This window comes from Pleurodeles waltl, chromosome 1_2 (assembly GCF_031143425.1).
Source record: "Pleurodeles waltl isolate 20211129_DDA chromosome 1_2, aPleWal1.hap1.20221129, whole genome shotgun sequence".
In the NCBI taxonomy this organism is placed as follows: Eukaryota; Metazoa; Chordata; class Amphibia; order Caudata; family Salamandridae; genus Pleurodeles; species Pleurodeles waltl.
The window spans coordinates 601,050,116-601,077,152 of record NC_090437.1 but is presented as its reverse complement, the minus strand read 5'-3'; the positions used below and the strand labels follow the sequence as shown (position 1 = coordinate 601,077,152).

Below are 27,037 nucleotides of genomic sequence, written 5' to 3'. Positions count from 1 at the left end.
TGTGATACTTGTGAGTTTGTTGTTGACCCTGCTATACTGAAGGTAGTTATTGTCTTATGGAAATATCCAGGGCAAAATACTGGTGCTGGAATACTCGCAGCGATTCCTCGTATGACAGACACCTGTGACAAAATACTGGCATTGGAACACTGGGGTAACTCTTGGCATAACTGACACCAAGGGTAAATTACTAGTGCTCGAGGCTTTAAGTGGGATGAAAAAACTGGGGGGAGGGGTCTCTCAAAGGGGCGTGACCAGTGTAATTAAGGGCGTGGCTTAAACACAAGCTAAAAATCGGCGCTAACCATGCTGTGCCGCCCGACTATTATTTTGCTGCCTCTTCCAGTTATTGAATCCAGATATTTAATACAACAACAGCATTCGACCTAAAACTGGTGATGTACGGCTGCCAAGTTAAGATTTTTTTTCATTCTGGGGGAGAATGCAAAAATAGAGAGCCCGATAGGGACCCGTCTTAGCACCTGGTTTTTAGGACTGCTATTGCTGAGCACCGACTGGACCCTGTCCACTTAAAGCCCTACTAGTACTGCTATACCAGAGATAATTCATGGCACATAGAGCACGCATAGAAAAAAACTGGCCTACTTGAGGAAATTCCTGGCATGTGGACACCAGTGGCAGAATGCTGGTACTAGCTTAGTGCAGGTAATTCTTGGAACAAAGGTGGACAACCTGGCAAATTGGAGGGTGGCAACCTTGACAAAGTGCTGGCCCTGACATACTGAGGTAATTTTTGACATCAGAATCATCTATGGTATGTGGAGGGCATAAATTGCAAAACTCGTTAGCACTGGCATATTTTATGTCATGTTTTTGTATAAGAGTGGACCCATGGAATATGGGGACACTCATGACAAAATGCTGCCCATGATACAGTGGAGGTAATTTTTGACATAATGGGGGCACCCATACCACACTTTGAAAAATATGGGGTCAACTCCTGGGGAATGTCAAGTTTAATTGGCCTAGCACATGATGATAGGAGTTGAAAATTTAATGAGTGGTTTTTTAGCGCCTGTTGTTTTTTAGCAATTTTATGCGAAAACTGTGCTTTAAAAAGCACATTTCGCCCCATTCTTTTCAAATTTGTTTCTTATGGGAAAACTCCACTGAACGAAGTCTGTCTTATTTGCTTTGATTGCTCATTACAAGTCAGGGCACGTAGTATGCCACCGAACTTTCAAATATCAAGTCAGTACCATAAAATAGATGTTATCTAAAAGAGACGTGTCTGTTCCATGCTGTTATATTAATCATACAGTTATTTTGGAACTTCAGCAATGTCAATTGTTTGTCATGTCAGGATCATGTAACATGCCTTCCTGGAAAAGGCAGGTTTAATGATAATATGATTTCAGTTTCTGTGGTGTCATGAAGGTCAAATGGTATATGACTTCACTTCCGCTACCTCTGGCCTTTTGGTGAATCCACGCCTATGCTGGTTGTGTGTTCCTCTCCACAACCGTCCACACTAGGATGGCATTACGTCCAGGGAGAAAATCTGAACTAGGTGTAATGGGATGGGGAGCTGAGGTGGCCAATAACATCACAGCGATTGCTAAAATGAGCAAAGGCGTGGCCTTAATTATGGAGCAAGGGGTTGTGGAATACCTATAATGAGAGGGAAATTTGCAAAACTAGCCTAAAAGAAACAATAGAAAAACAAAATTAAACCAAAAACAATGCAGACAATAATAGCATCTCATTTGTCTTTAGGCACTAGGTCTACCTGTAAAATCTATACGTGTGTCCAAAGGTGTACTGGAAATAACACAAAAGATTAAAAAAAGTTTGATTATTAAAGATTTTCTGCTAATTCACGTCTGCATGAAAGCATATGATATTGAATCCTACATTTAAACTTTCTGAAACTGGGTCACACTAAAAATGCCAAAATATGCCTTGCCCCGGGCCCTAAAATCCTTAATATTCTGGCTAGAGAGAAAGCCAGAGGTAGAGGAAGGTAAACAAAGGGAGAGAAGGTGAAAGAGGAATAAAGGTGAGTTAGAAAGATCATTTTCCCAGGAGGCCCATTGGTAGGTTTGACCTCTGGGCAATTGTCAAATTTGCCCATGCCTTAAAACGGTTATGGTTGTTGCAATGTATTAGAATCTCCTTATACAAATAGTATATTTTATAATGTGGAGACAAAATGCAAAGCATACTGTGCATGCGTGTTCCTTGCCTCACTACTCCAATACCATTGCCGTGTTTTACCCCATCTTTACATAGCTACATAAAAGTTAACCATTTTGTACTGTTCTGTTATTAACTCGAGTTTTTCTTACATGTGCTCAAGTTGCAATTACTCAAAGTTACAATACCGCAAATGTGCATTGTCAAACATTGATTGCAGAGTCTAGTGCTTTTATTTTTCCTTTTCTTCCTGTGATTTTGCAGGAAATTGTTCGAAAACTAAGCTCATAATTGCTGCAACTTTTTTTCTGTTTTGAAGCGTGCTCTGTGTTGCGTGCTGTGATACTCAAGTATAATATTAGATGGGTGTACTATCTAACTAAAGATGACCTAGCTGCTTTTGCTGACATCAGAAACATGATACTCGGAAGCAGCGGTTTAATGGCATGAGCTGTGTTTATACAGTGTACTAAATAAGGCTGAAGGGGTGGCGTTCCAAGGTGTCTACTTACTGCGTAGAAATGTTGGCGGTGCGCGTGCCACTTGTAGCCTAGTCTAAATGGCAACCGTTTCAGAAACTTCCTGTATAACCCCTCCTCCCCCCCTCTAATTAGCCTAAACCCGAAAACGAGACTGTAACTGTGACGGTTACTCTGTCATAAAAACAACTGTGTACCTACTTCAGAGATGAGCGCCAAAAATAAAAAATAAAATGACAGTTCGTTTAGCATCAGTACAGCTCGCAAAAGGAAAAAAACACTATAGTCAACCTGCTCAATGTACTCAAAAGGTCATTCACTAGATTAATTTCCATATAGTGAAGGGCATGTTTTGATTATGGGTATGTTTTAATTATATGCTCACTTATTACTGTCCTAATCTGCTCTCTTGAATTATTAGTTTAGGCCAGTAGAGACGGAATATTGCAGCTGTTCCTATATGCATTGAGCATTCATTGATTTCTCAAGATAAATTCTTGAGGCCTGTGTTTGACGAGAGTATCAGTCAGTTGCAGTTGGTAAAATAAACCGTGACAATGCTAAAGGGAATCACCATCAAAAGCATGCATATATTCTGAATTGAGAGAACAGTGTTGTTACATTTGACGTTTAAAGGTGCTTGCGCCATTCATGGTGAATATGCATTCTATTCGTGCTCTAAGCAGTTTTGGCTTAGCATGGTTCAGCCATTGGCTGCCTTGAATCCGAAAACTTGAGCCATTGGTTTGAGACATTGACAATCACATCTTGAACCAGCCCAAATTAGTATTGTAGTCTCACCTTCATTCTGTTGGCTGACACAGGGGGTCATTCTGACCCTGGCGGTAAAAGGCTCTTACCGCCAGTCAGAAGACCACCATCATCCCGCCACGGCCGCGGTAAACCGCCACGGTCATTTTGACCCACAACTGCCAAACCGCCAAAAACCCGACATCCACTGAAGCCCGCCTCATCAGCGGTCAGCGATAAACTGGAGATGACCAAACCTCCACCGTCACGCCAACACAAACACACCCATGCCATTACGACCCACGAATCCACGCGGCGGTCTTTCAACCGCGGTATCCCATTGGCGGTACACACCGCCGCCCTCAAAATACACACACATTTACAAAACACAGCCACATTGGACAATTCGAAATACACACACCTGATACACATACACACACCACACCCACACACCCATCACCGTATAAAACACACACCCACATCACCCACAAACCCCCACAAATCGAAATTCAGAGACAAGGCGCAATACACAGAGAGAGAGCACAGGGAACGCAAACCACAACACACACAGGAACCCAACATCATCACCACATCTACGCACAAAACACCACACACCACCACACTCATCACCACAAACACCACCCCACACCTCATCCACACCACCCCATGGCACCCCAAAGACACCCCAGGTTCACGGACCAAGAACTCAGGGTCATGGTGGAGGAAATAATCAGGGTAGAGCCCCAGCTCTTCAGCACACAGGTGCAGCACACCACAATAGCCAGGAAGGCGGAGCTATGGCAAAGGATCATCGACAGGGTCAACGCTGTGGGACAGCATCCCAGAAATCGGGAAGACATCCGAAAGCGCTGGAACGACCTACGGGGGAAGGTGCGGTCGATGGTGTCAAGATACAACATCGCTGTGCAGAAGACTGGCGGCGGACCCCCACCCACTCCACCCGATTTCACAGCATGGGAGCAAGAGGTCTTGAACATCCTGCATCCTGAGGGCCTCGCTGGAGTAGGCGGAGGAATGGACTCTGGTAAGTCTAATCTCAACTACTTCACCCCCCCCAACCACCAGCATGCCAACCCACACCCCCACCCTCACCCCTAACCCCCCAGCACACATACTCCCTGTTAATGTCTCACCAGCACAACCCACCCAACCCAACCCAAACCCCTGAATGCCAACACAAACCATGGACACCCATCACCTAAGCATGACCACTGCACATACCCATCCCCCCCCACAAACCACCCTCACAACTCCTCCCACATGGGCCTGCCAGCACTGGGGGACAAGGGCACCCACAAATCGCACGCCACGGCACACACAAAATCAATAACCATATTCTTTTACCCCTGCAGGGCCCGAACGCCAACACACCGGCCAGGAGGGTCCAGATTTGTCCATCCCACCCCCAGAACAGGCCCCCAGTGATGACAGCAGCTCTGTCGACCTAGAACCTGATGACCAGCCCGGACCATCGGGGACCTCTGGACAGTCGGTTACTCTCAGTCAGCCCCAGGCCACAGCAGACCTACCCCCCTCAGGAAACACCAGCACAGCACCCACCCAGCGGGCCCATGCTTCTGTCTCCAGGACAGGTCAAGCAGCGGTGTGTCTACCAGTACAGGGCACCCAGGGTAACCCACAACCCCAACAACAACAGGGACCTGGGGGCACTGGTAGCGGGCACACCGTCCAGGGGACAGAGGCCCAGGAACAAAGAGGAACTGGGAGGGCTGCTGTGCGACAGAGGGAGGACAGGCCTAGGGAACCCACTGTCCAAGAAGCCCTCACCACCATCATGGGAGCGTACCACCACTCCCAAGAGACGATGGCGACGGTCCTGGCCAGGTTCCAGGAGATCCAGGCCATGCAGGAGGGCCAGTACATGGGGTTCCGGGAAGAACTGCGCAGCATCAGTTCCGCAATTGGTACAATCGTGGTGGCACTCAACCAGATTGTCACCACATTGCAGGACCATGTGGCCCCCCAAAGGGCCCCTGCCACTAGCATGGAGGAAGAACCGCCCACCACCTCTGCCGGCGCTAGTGGTCAGGAGGCCCCGACACAACAGCAACGGCCCTCCCGGACCCCACCCCCTGCAGAACAAGAACCACCCCGCAAGAAAGGCCTGAGATCGAGGAAGAAGACAGAGTAGGATGTCAAGACCCCCGCCATGCACGGAAACCCCCGGCTGTCATCCCACTGTCCCACTTGTTTACCCTGTCCAACCTTGAACTGCCCCTGCTCCACCTTCCACAGGCATATGGACAATGGACCTGTAGGAACGACAGTCTGGACACTGCCATGGACATGCCTCCACCATCACCCTGTTTGAACTATACACCTATTTTAAAACTTCAATAAACACAATTATTGCACATTAACCAACTGGATTCTGCTATCTATTTATTTAAACCAAATGTATTCGATATAACCAACAAAACATTTCTAGTTACATTGTGATGACAACATACCAGTGACACACAGCGGTAGTCCATGGGGAAAAAAAACAGAGGGCACTCCGTGGGGATCAGATCACTGAAATAGGAAGTGATATACACAACTAAGTTACCATACATTGGGGTGAAAGGTCAGACAGTAGAGAGCCACTACAGTTACAGATATAATACAATGCAGGAGTAGATTATTACCTGTGTGTCACTGGAAATACTGCAGTATCACTCTGTCCCTGTTGTCTGTGTCGTCCTCTTCGTCTTCCTCCTCTTCACTCTCCGCAGGCTCCACAGCGGCCACAACACCACCATCTGGACCATCCTCCTGCAGGAAAGGCACCTGGCGTCGCAAAGCCAGGTTGTGAAGCATGCAGCAGGCCACGATGATATGACACACCTTCCTTGGTGAGTACATTAGGGATCCACCAGTCATATGCAGGCACCTAAACCTGGCCTTCAGGAGGCCGAAGGTCCGCTCAATCACCCTCCTAGTCCGCCCATGGGCCTCATTGTACCGTTCCTCTGCCCTGGTCCTGGGATTCCTCACTGGGGTCAATAGCCAAGGCAGGTTTGGGTAACTAGAGTCACCAATTAACCACACACGGTGTCTCTGTAGCAGTTCCATCACATAAGGGATGCTGCTATTTCGCATGATGTACGCGTCATGCACTGACCCTGGGAACTTGGCATTTAAATGGGAGATGTACTGGTCAGCCAAACAGACCACCTGGACATTCATCGAATGATAATTTTTACGGTTCCTGTACACCTGCTCATCGTCTTTTGGGGGAACCAAAGCCACATGGGTACCATCAATGGCACCAATGATATTGGGAATGTGTCCAAGGGCATAGAAATCACCCTTCACTGTAGGCAAGTCACCCACCTCAGGGAAAATGATGTAGCTCCGCATGTATTTCATCAGGGCAGACAACACTCTGGACAACACCTTTGAAAACATAGGCTGAGACATCCCAGATGAAATGGCCACGGTAGTTTGAAATGATCCACTTGCCAAAAAATGCAGTACTGACAGCACCTGCACTAGAGGCGGAATCCCTGTGGGTTAGCGGATGGGTGACATCAGGTCTGGCTCCAGCTGGGCACACAGTTCCTGTATAGTGGCACGGTTGAGTCTGTAGGTGAGTATGACGTGTCTTTCTTCCATTGTCGACAGGTCCACCAGCGGTCTGTACACGGGAAGATTCCTCCGTCTCCTCGCAAGTCCCAGCGGACGATGCCTAGGAAGGACAACATGGAGCACAGAGTCAAGCAACCCACAGGTAAGTGCCCACAGCATGCCCAGTACACAAATCTCTCGGGATTGAATGGCTAGTATGATTGTCGGTGCAAGGCCTAGCCATGTGTGACGCAGTAGGAATGAAGCCATGTGGGCCCTTGAAATGGCGGCTGCCTGACCTGTGAAGTGTGACAATGTGAAGTGAGGTCATTGCGCAAGCGTGGCACACCGTGGCGGTAGGCGGTCGCAGTCCGCGGCGCAAAGCCGCATTGGACAACATTGAACCCCATGGGTTTCAGGAGCCAATGGCGGTGAGCGCCGGCGGTCGCGGTACGCACCGCCGCGGCACGCACCGCCGCGGCCGTAACCGCCATTTTCTCTCGGCTTGATCACACGAGACCTGAGCATCCACAGGAGAGGACCTATACTGCAAGTGCTGCTGTGACCTCGGTCTGGAAGTGACAATGGCTGCTGCGACTGGGGAAAGGGCCCCCGCCTTCAGTTCCGAGGAGTTGGAGAAGCTCGTGGACGGGGTCCTCCCCCAGTATGCGCTACTCTACGGGCCTCCAGACCAACAGGTGAGTACACGGGGGGCAATGCATAGTGCCCAATGCCTGGGCTGAGTGGGGAGGATGTACGATGGAGGGGAGGGCAGAAAATGACGAATGCATGGCACGACAGATGAGAGCATGTGCCACATGGCAAGGTTGGGGAGGGGGGCCACTCACATCGAGCATGCAGAAAAGTGATGATGTTTCTCTTCCCCCCCTGTACATGTCACATAGGTCAGCGCCCATCAGAAGATTGACATTTGGCGTGCCATCGCCAAGGACGTCCAGGCCCTGGGGGTCCACACCAGAAGGGGCACCCACTGCCGCAAGAGGTGGGAGGACATCCGCCGCGGGAGCAGGAAGACCGCGGAGGCTCTGCTGGGGATGGCCTCCCAACCTAGGAGGGGTGCCAGTCGTACCTTGACCCCCCTGATGTCCCGGACCCTGGCGGTGGCCTACCCCGATTTAGATGGGCGCTTTAGGACATCACAGCAGACACAAGGGGGTGAGTACCAGCACATTCAGCTATTTTGCGCGCAGTGGAGGTGCCTGGGTGGGGGAGGAGGGCTGTGGGTATCCCTAGGCCAAGGCGATTTCTGTAGGATAGGCCCGTCCGTGAAGTATGGTCCTGTGCCCCCGCCCCCCACCTCTGTAGGGTGCCTAGTAATGCGATTCATGGACCAGTGTATACTGTGTGGGCAGTTGTCGCCCATAGGCTTGTAGGGCATGTCCCAGTGAATGAGTAGTGTACCCCAAGTGCGCAGCGTAGTGCAGGGGGCTTCTGTGTCTGTCCTCTCCGCCAACGGTGTCCCCAATGCATGCACTCAACTTGTCTTTATGTTTTCCACCCCCCCCCATTTTCTTTGTTTTACTGTGAATGTGTGCATTAGCATCATCAGGCGGAGGAGAAGTGGCATCGGCGCAAGAGGGAGCTGCATCTCACATGGCCTCAGAGGGCCATGCAACGGACTCCGACATGACCAGTGAGACGGAGGGCGAGGGGGGCTCCACCACGGGGACCCGTGGAGACGGCAGCGACACCGACACGTCCTCGGAAGGGAGCTCCCTTGCGGTGGCGGCAACATCCGTGCCCACCGATCCCACAGGTACAGCCGCCACCCAGCGCACCAGCTCCGCCCTCCCAGCAGCCCCTCGGCCTTTAGCACGTGCCCGCAAGGCCAGGAAGCCGGCCATCTCCTTCGCCCCAGGCACCTCAGGCCCTGCCCCAGTCACCCCTGCTGCCCTCAGTGAGGAGGTCATTGACCTCCTGAGGACCATCATTGTTGGGCAGTCTACCCTTTTGAATGCCATCCAGGGTGTGGAGAGGGAGGTGCATCAAAGCAATGCATACCTGGAGGGCCTTCATTCGGGTCAGGCTGCCCATCAACGATCGTTCAACGCTCTGGCCTCAGCACTGACGACAGCGATTGTCCCTGTCTCCAGCCTCCCTCTTCTGACTCCCTCCACCCAGTCCCACTCCCCTGTTCCTCTGCCTATCACATCCACACCTACAGACCAGCCTGCACACACCTCAACACCCAAGGGCAGCTCATCCAGACATAAGCACCACAGGACACACAAGCATTTACCCAAGCAACATCCAGATGCAGACATGCCAACAGCCACTACCTCCTCTGTGTCCCCCACCTCCTCGTCTCCCTCCTCCCTCCCTGTGACATCTCCACACACACCTGCAAGCACACCACCATCAGCCATTGCACCCATCACCAGCACACCCTCCACACCAGTCCGCACACGTGCAGTCACCACCCCCACTGCCATGTACACGTCCCCTGTGTCCTCTCCCAGTGTGTCTGTCACCCCCGCTTCCCAACCACACAAACGCAGGCAGGCACCCAAACAACAGCCATCCACCTCACGTCAGCCTCCTGCCCAAGCACCTGCACCCAAAGACAGCACAATTGACTCTCCTACAACCACATCCTCTTCCTCCACTCCCATACCCACTCCAGCCACCCTTCCCATTGCTCCCAAAAAAAATTTCCTCTCTAAAGTGGACCTCTTTTCCTCACCTGACCCACCCCCTCCATCCCGTAAGAGTTCCACAAACACCTCAGCCACGACCAGCCCAGCAACTCCAAAGAACGTCGTGCCTGGTTTTTGGAGTCCGCCCTTTCCTTGGGCTGGGACATCGTCCAGCAGCAAAGGCACAGCCATCCCCCCCCCCCTGGGAAGAGGACCAAAAAACTGAAGGGCAGGCGCGACAGGCCTGATACGCCTGCCCCCAAGGAGGGTAGCCTTGCACCGTCACCTGCCACATCGGGTAAGGGAGCCAAGGGCCACGGACAGTCTGCCAAGGAGGGCAAGGGCAGCAAGGGAGGATGTGGAGTTCGGGTTCCATGCTGTTCCGATTCCGCATGGAGTGTGTCGAGGTAAGCGTTTTCCATTGGAGATGTCTGTTTCCGCTGTGTTTTTATCGGCGTGGCTCCCGCCCCGGAAAAGGTGGCGGATTGGTGGGTCGTGATAGGGTGGGCGGTACATTGTCTGCCGCCTGCCTGTTGGCGGTGACCGACGCGCTGTTTGTTTGTACCGCCGTGGCGGTCGGAGTGTTAAAGCGGTGGCCTGTGTTGGCGGTTCCCGCCAGGGTCAGAATTCATATTTGTAGGCCGCCAGCCTGTTGGCGGGTTGGCCGCCGCTTTAACACTGACCGCCAGGGTCAGAATGACCCCCACAGTCTTCACTTTCAACTGCTTTATTTGAGTTTGTTGTTACAGGTGGGGCCCACATGCACTCATTTTTGCAGACCCTCACTTATTTTTTCTCAGAGGAGTTTGACCCAGAAGAAGAGAGAGAAAAACACACACAGGGATAAGAAGGAGAAAGAGAAAGATGGAAAAACAGTGACAGAAAGAAAGCAGGAATGAAAAAGAACCATAAAAAACGAGCTAAAGAGGCAGGCGGGGTCTGGAGGTGAAGTAAAGAGGCATGGGATGGAAACAAGAATGCACAACCTTGGTATTCGGCACACTGGCATTCAAAGAGTTTCTCAGCAAAACTTTGGACCCAGCATTTATTCTTTTACAAATTAAAAACTGATCCTTCCACAGCCTTTGGAATACTCAAAGGGCTTTTTACATGTGATGTTACACACTGACAGTACACATTTAGTTATTTAACTCAACCATGCATTGTATACACAAAGCAATCCTTTTTTATTATTTTGAACTCCAGAATCCATTTATTGATTTCATTCGTCAAAACCTGAGTGCGAGAGTCAAAGTTATTGGCTTTGCCAATGCTTGTTTTTACGTCTGGCCTACTAGATCGGTTTCAGCTGTCTTGTTAGGTGAAAACATCTTGTGGACCATACCAAAAAATGTACAATTGGCTTAGACCCTGCCCATTGCTTGCCCTTGATTGGCTTCATTGTCTTTGTCATTTGATTGCTTTTTATTTAATAACTTGCCTTCCTTTTCTTGTGTTTCTTCCTTCCCTGGAGCCTAGCCTCTTTGCTCTCCTTTACATTGGCTGACTTCTGTTCTTCAACTGCTCTCACTTATGAAGCTACTGTTTTCTTTTTCCATGAGCACTCTATGAGAAGGGTCGGACTAGAAAAAAAAATAGACCCACACACCGAAATGAAAGTGGCCCTCGTTAGGGAAACAGATAGATAAATAAGTGGCCCACATTTGCAAATCAGGCCAGTTTTGAACTTCTAAAGACAAGCTGTATGATTATTTTGCAAGTAATGGGGGATTGCATGGATTTGCGTTTGCGGCACACAGTGTTTGTTTTAATATCAGGGAAATCAACAGAAAATCTGGCCCACTTGTCCATAAAGCAGGTCCATAAACTGCTACAAAATGGTCCATACACTGATCTGTGAGACCAGCCCATCAGGCACTTCCTGATTGCCCTATAGTCCAGCCTGATCCTGTCCATGAGTGTGAATGTGTTTTTAGGATCTCTCCCTCATGTACCATATTTCCTCCAATTGACCTCCCCTCCGAGAGTTCCATGTTGCTCCCTCCTTAACTTGCTCTCTCCCTCGTGTCACTTTTTTCCTTCATCTCCCACCCCATGCACTCCTTGTTGCTCCCTACACCCCCCACCTTATCCGCTGCTCTTTCCTCCTTGACATTCCTAATAGATTTATAACCCCCTTGTCAGTTGTGCCTCTTGCCTATTGCTCCCCTGCCCCTTCTCCATTGCTTCTCTCCTACTCACTCCTTCGGTGCCCGCCACGCCCACCCCTTACGATAAATGAAAAATTGGACAGCCAGGAACCTAGCATTTGCAGCCAGGGCACTCAGCTTTTAAAAATGCACTTTTGCACAGTCAAAACTATGGGGGTCATTCCGACCCTGGCGGTCTTTCGCGGATGACGGAAGCACCGCCAACAGGCTGGCGGTGCTTCCTGGGCCATTCTGACCGCGGCGGTAAAGCCGCGGTCAGAAAACCGGGTCCGGCGGTTTCCGCCGGATTTCCCCCGGTTGCCCAAATCCGCCATGGCGGCGCTGATTCTGACCCCCTTCCTGCCACCCTGTTTCTGGTGGTTTTTACCGCCAGGAACAGGATGGCGGGAACGGGTGTCCTGGGGCCCCTGGGGGCCCCTGCACTGCCCATGCCAATGGCATGGGTAGTGCAGGGGCCCCCTAACAGGGCCCCAGCATGCTTTTCACTGTCTGCCTAGCAGACAGTGAAAAGCGCGACGGGTGCTACTGCACCCGTCGCACACCTGCAACACCACCGGCTCCATTCGGAGCCGGCTTCAGTGTTGCAGGCCCCTTTCCTGCTGGGCCGGCGGGCGCTAACTTGGCTAGCGCCCGCCGGCCCACCGAGAAAGTTGAAATGGCCCCAGCGGTCTTTTGACCGTGGAGCGGCCATATGGCGGTTACCGCATGGCGGGCGGCTACCGCCACCCGCCGCGGTTAGAATGAGGCCCTATATTTTTTACTTACAATCCGAGTGCTGTCTGCCATCTTAGATTAGTAAATAAATAAATGAAAAAAATGGTGCCCAAGCCACTTTTTATTCACTCTTGCACAACCATAAGTCACCAAGGATACATGAACAAACTGAATGATGCGGTTAAGTAGCGTCATGATGGGTGTGTGCTATATGCACATAGTGTCATGCCTTGGAGCATTGCCAAAACATATTTTACTTTTCAATGATGCTGTATAGCATCACCAAAAAGCACTGCCAAAGCAATTATGATTCAAAAGCAAGACCTATTGGCTTGTCTAGTGATTGTTTTATTTTAGAAATTGCAATTTGCAGTTATACATTTGGGAGTGCATACATGTTAGACCCGCCAGCCTTAAAGTGATCTTCCCCCAAATTTTTTGCCTTCCTCCCCCATTTTTGCTAAACTTGTTTTTGCCTGCAGTTGGACTCCACACTTTAACGCTGCTAACTAATGCTAAAGTGCATGTGCTCCCTCCTTAAAACATGGTACCATTGGCTTATCCCCAATTGGCATATTTAATTTACTTTTAAGTCCATAGCAAAGTGGTATTACATGTGCCCAGGACCTCTAAATTAGGTTAGCTACTAGTGGGCCTGCAGCACTGATTGTGCCACCCTCTTAAATAGCCCTTTAAACATATCTCAGGCCTGCCATTGCAGCCTATGTGTGTGCAGTTTTAAACTGTCATTTTGACCAGCAAAGTAAACCTTTTGCCAGGCGCAAACCTTCCTTTGTAATACATATGTCACCTCTACGGTAGGTCCTAAATAGCCCAGAGGGCAGGGTGCAGTGTAGTTAAAACGCAGGACATGTGCTTTTATGTTTTACATGCCCTGATAGTGAAAAACTCTTAAATTTGTTTTTCACAATTGCAAGGCCTACCTTTTTCATAGAACAACACTAGAGTTACCCTATTGCATTTTATAAGTGTATTTTCCAAATGGGAATAGGTAATCTGTTCATGTTTGGTGTCTCTGGAATCCTAATATAAAATCCTAACTTAAGGCGACGTCAGATTTTAAATTACAGTTTTGAAAATGCCACTTTTAGAAAGTTGACATTTTCCTGCCTTAGCCATTTAGTGCCTGTAGTCTGTTTATGGTCACATGACTGGTTGTAGCTGACAGTTGGGCCTTGTGTATTCCTCCTAGACAGACACACATAATAGGGAGCTTAAATGTGCCTTGATGGGCCATCACTGGCAGGAGCTAGGCACAGCCCTACTTAGACCTGCCTCCACAGAAAAGGCTGCATATCCCTTGTAGTTAGTCTGGAACCAGGAGAGTGAAGGCAAGATGTTTGGGGACTTCAAAGGGAAACCTCAAGAAGCTTCTCTCCCAATTCAAAGGCACAACTGTGGATAAATAAAGAACCTCGGACACCATCACTTCAGTATGCTTCTACACCTGTGAATATTATTCCAGTAAGGACTACTGTACTGCTGAAGCATTGCCACTTCACTGGTCTGCACTCTGCTGACCTACTGCCTTGCTGTGCTGCTGCTCTGCTGTGCTGACCTGCTGACCTCTTGCCTTGGTCAGAAGGACTGGACCAACATCTCATGAATCCAGAACCCTAGAGTGACTCCAAGGCTGGATGGCTGGCCTCCTGACTCCAACCTCAGGGACAGAAAGGTCCACCTTGACTCTGCCATCTGTGAGTCTACCCTGCAAGTGGTGCCACCCCAGTCCTGGACCCTTGGAAGTGGGATTAAGTTGCTTTGCTAGCCTCTGTCAATCCAGCAGAACTGACGCATCTCCTCTGATATGCAGCGCAACCCTAAGCGAACCAACGCTGCTCTGCTGCTGAGTGAGTTGGACCCGTCGCAAAGCCCTGCATCACTGCCGCAGCCCCCATCACCGCTGCATAATATATTCTTGGTGCAGGCCCTGCGTCTCCCGTCGACAGCAGCCTTGATGACAATGCAGTACTCGCAGCTTCTCAAAACCGAAACATCACCCTGACTGTGTGGCGCATCCTTGACTCCGGACTCTGCTTTGCAAGCCCGCATCTCTGAACCAATGCATCGCTTCATCTGTGCGACGCTTCTTCAATGTGGATTCCCACAATGCTCCACAAACAAGAATTTTAAATACTGTGTTCAGCTGGCCTAACTGGGCCCCTGTAGCTGTCCCATGTCCACCGCAGTCAGCCTGAACTTATGACTTTGTCACGGTCCAGCACGAGCAGATAGCCACAGTTGACGCTTTATGCCTTTTGCCACTGTTTTAAAAAAAATCTTTAAAATTGAATATCTCCAGTTCTACTTATTGGGTTTTTGTCATTTTGGTCTTGTTTTGTTTATTAAAAACAACTCTGTTTCTAGCTCTGTTGTGGGCTCCTTTTGTGGTGTGTTTTCTTCGTGTTACTCTTTGAACTGTTGCACTAATTTACACATTGCCTCTGAGTTAAGCCTGACTGCTCTGTGCCAAACTACCCAAGGACTGAGCACAACTTAATTTAGGGTGTTTGTGACTTCATGTAGAGAGGAATTGTGGTTGCTACTTGAGAAGGGGTTCACTCCCATAAACTTGGAACCCAATTTGTTACAATACAGTGTAACAATTAGGTAGTTAATGTTGACTCTGAAATTAGTTTGCCACTATAAAATGCAAGAACCCACTTTTTTTATGTAGGCGTATGTGTTCTAAGTGGCGGAAGACGATGTTACTGATATTCAGGCTGTACTCTTTGACAGTTCAAACCGAAAGCAAACAGCTTCACTGAAGCACACAGTTAATATTGTACTTATATGATTTGTCTGCGGTAATAACTCTGGCTGTTACTTTCCACAGACTCCGCTGCACTTAGCAGTTTTGAGTGGAGACCTTCCTACAGTTCAGCTTCTGTGCGAACAAGTAAGTACAGTGACGTGGCAGTGTAGCTATGTACGTGGTGTATATGATGAGAGCATTGCTGTGATCTAACCTTATCAGGATGGACAATATAGTGCCGCGCTCTGTCGTTTTAGAAGCTAATGGACGCAGGGTTAGTTGTTGGAATGTGTTGGGTCTTGCAATGGAATGTTGAGGTGATGCTGGCTAATTGGCTTGCATAGAAAGATACGCTAATTGGCGGCAACGGCCTGCATTCCAGAACTCTAAAGCTTGTGAAGCAATAATGTTGTATGCATCGGTCCTTTGGGATGTGACTCAGCATTTTCTGCGGCTCTTGCCCAAGGTACTCATTATAATGATTCGGTTAGATAGCATTGCTTGCCACACATAGTATGTTAGCTTTCTAGTCTATGAAAGAATCTCCTAAACCTCTGATACTCGCGAGGAGCATATTTTAATTTGTATACTTGTAGTTTATTTGGTTACATATAAAAGCACACTAACTGAAGTATACCAAAATGTATAAAATCAATTGGTAAAATTCGACATTTGCATCAAAAAAATAAAATGAACTTAACTCTACCTTTATGAAATCTTAAATTCATTAAAGAACAAATCATATCTTACAGTGAACCGGTGTCAATATTTTCAACTAACCTTCCTATTATTCGTGCTCTCAGGTAACTGAATACTGTGCTTAAAAATAACGAATTATGAAAGGATTCTATTAATTTCCCACATAAACGGAAAGATAATCCGAGTAGCCATTCTATAGCGGAGTTGAGCTGCAATTGCCCAAATCTAAACGTCGATAGAGTTTTGCCGGCAGCAGTAGCTGGGGTTGCAGTTAGCAGCAATTATTTAATCGCAGATCATAGTATTCTTATATGGACGATAAGATGAAAGTGATTCCAAATATAAATCATCCGTCTCTATGATCATAGTGGCCATTTTACTATCTTCTTAACAATTATTTTAGTAATTGAGCCACCAACAGCTAATATTTCAGACTTCATTGCTTTATTATTCCAGCTCTTCCTACAGCCCAAAGTACAAATCGATAGGCGAATGCCTCTGTTTACAGCCCATGCGGTGTCGATGAGCTGGATCACTGTGCAGGATCTGCCTGGTGGAACTTTTGAGGGATTTTCTGAACTGTGCATGAGAACGCTTCTCTGCGGATTTGTGTGTCTGTGTGTGTGTGCGTGCAAGTGTTTGTCTATGCGTGTGTGTGTGTCTGTCTGTGTCTCTCATACTTTTTAATTTCTTTGTGTCTCTGATGGTTTTATGGACTGGATAATCTCCTAGCTCATTATTTTCAGGTCGAGCCTGTACTAGTGCTTGTGCTGCAAGCTATCTCGTTTGCAAGATGCTATTGTTTACAATAAAGGACTTGGAGTCACCGCATTGGTTGCCATTTGTTGGCTTCAGTGTCACTCTTCTTTCCTGCCTTCTTATTAGCCAACACGGGCACACCATCACTTCCATTTCTTTCAGTAGAGCATGGACCAAACACACACTGACTAAACTAAATTGGTGTCCTTCTGCTGCGCGCACAGTGATTGAGGTAATAGTTCTCCTTCCCCCCTCTTACTCCTCCAACTCCAACCCGTGCAACCTCCTTCCTTCTTGCATCTCCCTCGTTTTGCTTTCCACCCCCCTCCCAGACATCATTGCTTCTCCCATTCGCTCATCTTCCTCATGTTGCTTCCCCACCTGCTTTTTTTAATATATTGCACAGCAGAGTGGGCTGCTGTTTAGCATGTCCTTTAAAAAAGAAATACAAAGAGGCTGTCTACGCTAGCCATGTCACAGCACTTGTTTTTTAACTTTAAGTCAACCTGCTGTGCAACATGTTAAAAAGACATTGACAAAGCTAATAGATCTCGCATAGACAAGTTTATTAATCCTTCTAGCCTTGCTAATGCTTGCTATGATTACATACACTCTTCCAGAGTACACCAGTGGTAGATTGTGTCACCTATAATTACTTAATCCTTCTCGTCCAGTTCAAAGAGCACACAGTCCAAACAGTGCATCATTTTCAAGACAGAAATCACAAGCATTGGCAAAGCTAATCAATCTGCCTTTGTCAATGCTTTGTGGCCTCTGTTATTGCCTTTGCCCGTGCTGAATGCTTTTAACATGCACTGGCATTGGCAAAGCCAATAGCAGCGACAATCTCTCATGAAAGTCTAGTTTTTTTTTTACTTTCAAGATGGTCGCCACATTGCTTGTTGCAACATTGCAGGACACAATGCGGCAGCCTTCTTCAAACAATAGAAAAAGTGTTTTCATACTTTCAAGATGCCTCCTACTTTGCTTGATGCTACATGATGTGACATAATATTGTGGCTATCTTAAAAGTATTGAAAAATGTTCATACTTTTAAGATTACCGCCACTTTGCATCACATTATGTCCATTCAATGTGGCGGCTATCTTAAATGAATGAAAACATTATTTTCCAGATTTTCAATATGTCTTCTGTATCACACTATGTTTGTGCTGTGTAATTTGGTGGCCATCTTGAAAGTATAAGAAATAGTATTTCAAGATGAACGGTCTCTGTTATTGGCCTCGCCACTGCCAGTGCTCTTTAGATATACCCGGCATTGGCAAAGCCAATTTCTGTGGTTAGAAAGAAATAGGAGACTGGTGATGTGAGTGAGGGAAGCAAGAGAGACAGGGTGAGAGGCACAGGAAGGTCCAATTGGAGAGCATCCAGTGGATCACCAGGCCCACTATCAGACACCTGGCACAGTGAGAAGGAGTCAAGAATACCTCCAGTCTCATCTGCAAGGAGACCTGAGGGGTGGTTAAGTTCTTCATCGTGCCAGGAAAGAGGGGAGCGGAGATGGACAAGTGGAGAGAGCAAGAGTTGTGCTAAGAGGGTACTGGAGGAGACAGAAGGGGTGGGGAACAAATAAAATAGTTTGAGCACATTCCATGCACCAAAGAGGTAGAGGAAGAAACAAGACATGTACTCCCATGAAGTGCCAAATGATAGTTTAGCGCCCACCCCTCAAAGAAACTGTTCCACCATGTCAGCAGTGGAAGGATACAACTCCTAGTCTACCATATATATGATAGTAGAGAAGAAGTGTTCCAGCGGCGGAACAAACAAGATAGGGAGTAGGGATCTGAACAAAACAAGAAAGGCATCCAATAATGTGCAAGAGGCTGATCCAAAGCCTGCTCTTTGTGTTATTGTATGCACTGCTGTCTGGGACTGACACGTGAAGCTGTTTGTAGCAAGACCACAGAAATGCACATTTGCTTGCATAAGTTCTTAACAAACATTGTGAGCTTCTCTGCAAATAAATGGGACATAGAGAGGTCTGATGCCACTGTCAGTCTTGGCTTAATTTCTGTATGCTTGAGTGGGACCATGAAGGAACTAACAAGGATGGCTGAAGGCTCAGGTTGCACCCATCCCCCTAAGAGCTCAATGCTGTGCGATACAGTCTGACCCCTGTCAGGCTATTGGTGTCTTTGCAGTATAAACTCTTGATCTCTCTCTTGGGAAGTGGGGCCATCAGTTAAATGCCCCTGGAACCCTTTAAAATTGCGCTCCCGGGGAGAGAGCATGGGAAATGTGAACCCCCCTCATTAGTGTTGCATATTCTATACGTCCTCCAAGTATTCACTGCCAATGCACATGTTTCAGTATTATGGACCACGTGTCTTGGCAACACCTCAATGTATATGAGGGAACACTCAGAGTTTGTCCCTTGAGTAATTTTAATCTATGCACCCTGCAGAAAATTGTCCCACAGCGACCTCTGCATGGGGTACAGACCTTCCAATCTGGTCTTTAGAACTATATTATGCTATGTGCCCACTATACGCAACAGGCACAGGATGGTATTAGAGAAGAAGACATGCACATTCAATCCTGGCCTTAAAAAGAGCACAAATTGAGATACATGGGCTTAGTGTGTCATATTGTACTCCATTAAATTATACATTGCATCCCCAATGTTTGATTGTAAAACAATGAAATCGTTCAATATGTTTCAAAATAATTGAGGGCCCAACATGGCCTCGATGATTTCCCTAAAAATACCCCAAAGGGTTTTCATGCTGCTCATGAGTGATTGCCAATTACCTTCTGTCTTTATTTCTGATGCAGGATGGAGTTGGCTTGAAAATTAGAGACAACAACGGGAACACTCCATTGAAACTCGCCAAGGGACTCAATGCTAAAAATATTGTTTCCTACTTGCAAAGTGAAATTTCAAGGATAAAAAATCGGAACCAAAGGTTTGACTGGAGGTATGAATAATGTTACTTGTCACTGAGGTAGGGAGAATGATGGAACTTCATCATGATGATGAGGATTAGGAAATGCAGCATGCTTTTATGCTTAGTGAGTCCATTCCTTGTCATATTCCACTTCATTTATGTACTGTGTGATCCTGGGCAACTCATTTTCATCATCTTGGCTGATTTAGCGCATTGTAATAAAGTAACTTTGTTAAATTTCAAACAAATGCATAATTTAAAAAGAAAATCTCGCCTACTTTATCTCAGATGCGTTTGCTTCATTAAAAAGGTACACTGTATTTTTCATATATGCTGCAAATGCCACCAGCGAGCTGTGACTCTATACTTATACTGAAAGATGAAGGCATGAGGAATCAAAGGCCCAATTTAGTGTTTGCAGACAGGCTACTCCTTCGCAAATCTGGCCGAGTACAATATAATCCTGACAGTACCAGACAGAAAAATGACCCCCATTCACTAAGAGGAAACTACGAGGTACTGGGGGCCATTGTTTTTTTTTTGGGATTCTCTAAAAGACACCCCTTTATTTTTTGCAAAACTAAAAAAAAGTCTGATATGCGGCCACCTATAAGATGGCAGCCATTCACCAAACTTGCAATGCCTTCAGAGGAACCACAGGCGGTTCCTCTGATGTGCGGTAATCCATCCGGGTGTAGTTCTTACGGACAGCGGGCTGTCTGACAACTTTCATTCAGCTCCATTTCTTGGTAGAGTCTGGGTGAGCACGTGCTAGTAAGACTTAGCAACATTGCAGAATGATGCACATAGAACAAAATTAACACTCTCCGGCCTCCTGTAATAGTGAGTGATCTGCAAGCCCCTTCTAGCATTTACAAAAACACTTTCTGTGGTACATTTTTAATAAATAAAACAGTAGAAACATGGTTGACTACTCTCAACTCTCACTTTTTCTAATGCTGTGTTTGTATTGGCTAACAGGGTTTTGATCTTTTAACATAAGCTCACGTGGCTGAGGCACAAATACAGGCTCCAGTGCTCAATCCAGGTAAAAAATAAATTACAGAGAGAGAAAAAACTGTTGGAGCTTCACTTTAGGGCAGATAGGATGCTTGCACATACAATTTCAGGGTGTTTTGAAGGAAGACACTATGGCCCAGCTTAAAGTTTAGTAGACCGGGTATGGAGTACCATGTCTGCCAAACCTTGGTCCATTGCCTCATTTAGGAGATGTAAGAACGTTAGGTTTTCCGTCGATTGAGACCAGTTGGCTTTGTCGATTAAAACATTATTTGGAGGAAGTACATTACACCACCTTCCCTATTTAAAGTGGACCATGCAATGTCTTATATTTTATGACCACTACTGCCAGGAAAAACTAAGCAGTGAATGTCAGAAAAAAAGAATGACCCCCATGCCCTGGAACAAAATTCCCGGGATGTGGGGAGAATCTGTTTTTTGTTGTTCTGAAACAAACTCCCACTTTCGCAGTTTGTTCCTGAAAAACCAAAACATTTTAAAGTAAGTGTACAGCTGTCAAAACAACTGCGGCCTTCTGCCAAACATTTTGTACATTGAAAAAAACAGCCATGACAGCGGTACCTTTCAATGCACAGAGATGACCACTGGGCTGGCAGTCATACTTAAATTTGATGGATGTTTCCTTCAGGATGCAAACGGAAGGTCCTCCGCCATTGCAACGCATTGAGTACCGTCAATCAAACACCAAATTAAGCAATATATCTAATCTATGGTTGATCTTTCTGTCAAACTAAAAGAATCTGAATAGATAATGCAAATTTGTTATGGTAGGTCCCAGAGTGGAGCTTTCCACCATGAAGTTTATGTATTGGAGGCACATAGAATATCTCAAAAGCTTTGACATTTCTCTCAGAAACTGCAGTCTCCATGCCAGTTATGACAGAGACGTGTTTTTCAAATGATTTAGCACTGAACACCTTCAAAGACCATGACAGTGAAGCCTGTCTCTCAGCCACGTCCTTCATTTGTCTTTGTTTCCTAGGCAAGTCTCTTACTGATAAAAAATAGTGCTTTATATGGGCAGGTACTGTCCAGTACTGAGTACCTGCACTTCTTTAAATTGAAAGGAAGAATACCTGCACTTCTCGGCACTGCTGCAATACATTTAATTGGAGAGTTCAGGCACTTCTTGGGACCAAACTGGTACTGTGGATAATGAGTACCAGCACTTCAATATTATAGCATTTATAGCCATTAAAGGCCTTTAACAAGAGAGTGGGACTTTAATGTCGGTATAGTCCAGCTACAGAGGGCTATAAGGCTATTAGAACATTCTGCCATAAGAGGGCAGAATGTTTCAATAAATAAAACAAAGGCCTGACAGAACCTAAGGGGATCAAAATCCCCCTGGGCTCTGTGAGGCTTATGTTCACAGCAACAGCTGTCGCCAACATTGGAATGTTGGAGCTCCGGGCTTCTACCGGCCATTGGAAGCCGGGAGCACTCTATTGTTTTAAATGGAGCTCCCAACATTCCAATGTTCTAATATACCCCTAGAGCCCACCGTAGCGGGCTCTACCGGCCATTAAAGGCCCTCTTCTCGGGCCTTTAACACAGAGGTGGGCCTTTAAGGCCGGTAGAGCCCGCTACGGCTGGTTCTAAGGCTATTAAAACATTCTGCTACCAGAGGGCAGAATGTTCTATCAAATAAAACAAATTCCTCACGAAGCCTGAGGGGATTAAAATCCCCTCAGGCTCCGTAAGGCTTTGTTCACATCTGTTGCTGTGAACTAAGAACATTGCAATGTTGACGCTCCGGGCTTTTACCAGCCAGTAAAAGCTCGGAGCACTCCATTGTCTGCAGTGGAGCTCCCACATTCCAATGTTCTAATTCCATTTAAAGCACCAATAAAACACCTTAAGTTGTCACCCCCATTCTTATTTAAGTGAGCTAGGATAGCCTCAATTCAAAGGACAGAGGGAAAAGTCTAGGTAATACATTCTTTGCTGTGATTTGGAGACTCAAGAACATAGGTTGTATGAGGAGTTTAGTATTTAAGGAGTCCAATTGTGTACCATTAGCTGCTTCTCAGAGGTTCATTCCAGCAACGTGCCATAACACTGCCAACAACATTTTACTCACATTTTGTGGTCTGCGTGTGAAGATTACCTGAGTCTTTGAGCTCCACAGTCCAGAATGTGTTTATTTTTTCTTGGAGGGAATGCATGTTGCCACTACAACAGAATCCTTGCCTACTTGATATTTAGTGGCCTCACTATCTTGGTTTGTTGAAACACTTGGAGCACTTTCCAATGATTTGGTCTCTGCAGGTGGAACTAAAGACAGCAATATCATTCTGGTAGGTGACACTTAAGCCTTGTTTGTGGAGCTGTACTGGTGAAGGTTTTGAGCTACAACAAATCAAGAATCAATAAAGTTAAAAGAATAAAGCACACAAGATCTGACATTAATATAAAAAAGAATGTAAATGGACAAAAATAGATTTAACTGGAGCAATGAAAGTCAACAAGAGATATCATCAATGTTGATGGCTATGAACATGCATTTTATCCTTTGTGAAATGGTTAAAAAGTCAGCAAAATAAATTAGGTGTATTTTGAGATCTAATAATAGGTGCAAATTGTTTTATGCCTGTTTTAGTCCATATTGGTGTGTCCAATAATGAGTTCAGTGCCAATTGCCCTTTCTCTCACTGTGCTCTCGCTAGTAAAACCATCTCAAAGTTTGTGGTAAATGTGGGTTCGGCATATTGAATTATAGCTGGGTAACATTGAATAATGGGGATATTATTCACCAAGGAGTTCGGAGTGGCATCAAAAAGACATCAAGAGTGAATCTTGAGCTGTCCATGATGTAACTCAGAACACTGAGATGAAAAAGATCAGTTACTCAATTTTTGCCCATCTATCATTTGATGTGCCATATATCCCCCAAAATCATCTGTCCATGCTTCAAAGTACTATTGAACTGAAGAGGAGTAATGGGGAATCCATATAACTTGCTCTGTCCTCCATGTCCCAAATGTAGAAACAAATACCTGGCCTCCTTCCATCCACCCTTAACTCTTTGTGCCTTCTCTCCTTCTCACCTCCCAATGCTGTGCTATTTATGACCTATTGGCCAAGGAACTGTGAGAAACAACATTTGTTTCACATTGTTGCTGCATGATTGCAGTGAGTAATCAGATTTAGAATCAGCTATTCACAATAGTGACTCACATTGAGAGCCATACATAGCAATGTAATAAACCATACAAAACGAGTGCTAAAAAAGAATAGTATACTGTTAGACTTGACATGCCTTAGGGTGGTCACCCCTAACTTTTTGCCTGCCTCTCTCCACTTTTTGGACTCTGTTTTTGCTGGCTTTTAGACTCTGCGCACTTTACCACTGCTAACCAGTGCTAAAGTGCATATGCTCTCTCCCTTTAAACATGGTAACTTTGGATCATACCCAATTGGACTATTTAATATACTTATAAGTCCCTAGTAATGTGCACTGTATGTGCCTAGGGCCTGTAGATTAAATGCTACTAGTGGGCCTGCAGCACTGGTTGAGCCACCCACTCAAGTAGCCCCTTTTCCTTGTCCCAGGCCTGCCATTGCAAGGCCTGTGTGTGCAGTTTCACTGCCACTTCGACTTGGCATTTAAAAGTACTTGCCAAGCCTAAAGCTCCCCTTTTTCTACACATAAGTCACCTCTAATGTGTGCCCCAGGTAACTCCTAGAGCAGGGTGCTGTGTGGGTAAAAGGCAGGACATGTACCTGTGTAGTTTACATGTCCTGGTAGTGTAAAACTCCTAAATTCGTTTTCACACTACTGTGATTCCTGCTCCCTTCATAGGCTAACATTGGGGTTGCCCTCCCACATTGTTGAAGTGGCAGCTGCTGATCTGAATGGAGTAGGAAGGTCATATTTAGTATGGCCAGAATGGTAATACAAAATCCTGCTGACTGGTGAAGTTGGATTTAATATTACTATTTTACAAATGCCACTGTTAGAAAGTGAGCATTTCTCTGCACTTAAATCTTTCTGTGCCTTACAATCCACGTTTGGCTAGGTTTAGTTGACAACTCCTTGTGCATTCACTCAGACACACCCCAAACACAGGGTACTCAGCCTCACTTGCATATATCTGCATTTTGAATGGGTCTTCCTGGGCTGGGAGGGTGGAGGGCCTGCTCTGACACAAAGGACTGCCACACCCCCTACTGGGACCCTGGCAGACAGGATTGAACTGAAAGGGGACCTGGTGCACTTCTAAGCCACTCTTTGAAGTCTCCCCCACTTCAAAGGCACATTTAGGTATAAAACAGGGCCTCTGCCCTACCACCTCAGACACTTGCTGGAGAAGAAACCTGAACCAGAACCTGCATCCTGCCAAGAAGAACTGCCTGGCTGCTCAAAGGACTCACCTGTCTGCTTTCCACAAAGGACTGCTGCCTTGCTGTTGGCCTGCTGCCTTGCTGAACTCTTGTCTGGCTGCAAAAGTGCTCTCCAAGGGCTTGGATAGAGCTTGCCTCCTGTTCCCTGAAGTCTCAGGACCAAAAAGACTTCTCTTTTTCATTTTGACTCCTCGTGCGCTGAAAAATTCGACGTACAGCTTGTTCCGCGGTGAGAAAATCGCCGCATGCCGATCCAGAAAGACGCCGCTCGGCGCAGCGCCTACGGTGCGACCTGAACTTCGACGCACGCCCTCGCCTGGACAACGCCACCCGACTTCCAGAGAGGAAATCACCACGATGCCTGCCGTGAGAAAGAAAATTCCACGCACAGACTCCCGGAACGACGCGCAGCTGGATAACAAGCCGAGGAATCCACGCACAAACCCTGGGACATCTGGTAATCTCGCGAACCATAGAAGGAGTCGGCCCACATGCTGGAAAACGACGCACGTCTTCCCCAAGTGAAAAATAATGATGCAAGTCCGTGTGTGAAGGGGCGAAACCGACGCACACACCATTTTTCTTCCCGCAGAACGACGCACGTCTCCCCACGTGAAAAATAACGACACAAGTCTGTGTGTGAAGGGGCGAAACCAATGCACACACCATGTTTCCACGCATCTCCTCCTCTGCGGCCCTCTGCAGAGATTTTCCAAGCCAAACCAGGTACTTTGTTTGCTTTTTAAAGACTTAAGACACTTTATATCACTTTTCAGTGATATTTCTACAAATTCTTATTGCATCTTTTATTGTGTTGATCTACAAATATCCAGATAAATATTCTATATTTTTCTAAACACTGTGTAGTGTATTTTTGTGGTGCTATATGGTGTTATTGTATGATTTATTGCACAAATACTTTACACATTGCCTTCTAAGGTAAGCCTGACTGCTCGTGCCAAGCTACCAGAGGGTGGGCACAGAATAATTTGGATTGTGTGTGACTTATCCTGACTAAAGTGAGGTGTTCTTGCTTGGACAGAGGGTAACCTGACTGCCAACCAAAAAAAATATTTCTAACACATACGTTACGCATAATTTTCCTTACAAAAGTTTACATTTGGATACAAAAGTTCAGTGGGAATAGTAATTTGTGCCTTGGAATGTTTGTGCCAGTTTTAACTGTGGGCTAGAAATTAACCTGTAAGTGACATGTTATGGATTGGGACCAAAATTAGTCCAGAAAGGGCTTGTAGAAATTCACCAAGTTGGATACACTGAGTGAGTTGTCATGGTGAGGGAAGTTGAAGAAGGACAAAAACTCCACCTAAGGGATGACGTCTCTCGATAGTTGGTGTATTTTATTGATTACTTCTTTTAATTCAGAGATTCTATAGTTTTTTTTCTCTTTGCAATGAGCAAGAGCAACAGAGCACATAAGGCTAGAAAGGAGTTCTATGCCATTGGATCAAGCATGTCGCAGCTTGTTGTTAGGAGCACATGGAAATGGGAAAATATCTTCCTAGACTGATGCTGGTAATGAGCCATAATCTTACAGTGTGTCTCATACCCAACAAGTTTTTTTGTGCAGTAACATCTTAATACTAAATATTGCTTATCATCGTTCATGATAAGCAGTAATCCATCTGTTGCAGTTCTGCATTGACTTTGATCCCAGGCATGTTTCTAAAGTTGGAAAGAGAGTTGTGTCAGGTCAAAATTATCTACTATGCATGAGTCAAGTGATTCACCATTTGAATGTGTGGGTCCCTTCTGTAAAATCAAAGTTAATTTCTTGTTGGACTAACAGTAAAAACTGCAGTTTGTAGAAATGCTGCACTTTTAGCGCACACTTTCAAAGACCATTGTCAGTGGCATAACATAGGCCCCTGAAGCCCCTGTGGTGTGGGGGGCCCGAGCTCTAAGGGCCCCCTCAGCACAGTACACTGCGCACAGGCAGCCCACGCCTTACTGGGTCCGGGAG

The 27,037-nt window shown here is 46.6% G+C and overlaps 1 protein-coding gene across 1 annotated transcript in view; it reads left to right on the top strand.

Annotated features, from left to right (window-relative positions):
* The window catches only part of LOC138301868 (uncharacterized), a 188,281-nt gene that overhangs the window by 104,374 nt on the left and 56,870 nt on the right, over positions 1-27,037 (top strand). Inside the window, exons 5-6 of the mRNA XM_069242359.1 lie at positions 15,377-15,439; positions 19,553-19,695. Of these exons, the coding sequence (XP_069098460.1) occupies positions 15,377-15,439; positions 19,553-19,695 (206 nt within the window). The remainder of the gene's footprint in view (positions 1-15,376; positions 15,440-19,552; positions 19,696-27,037) is intronic.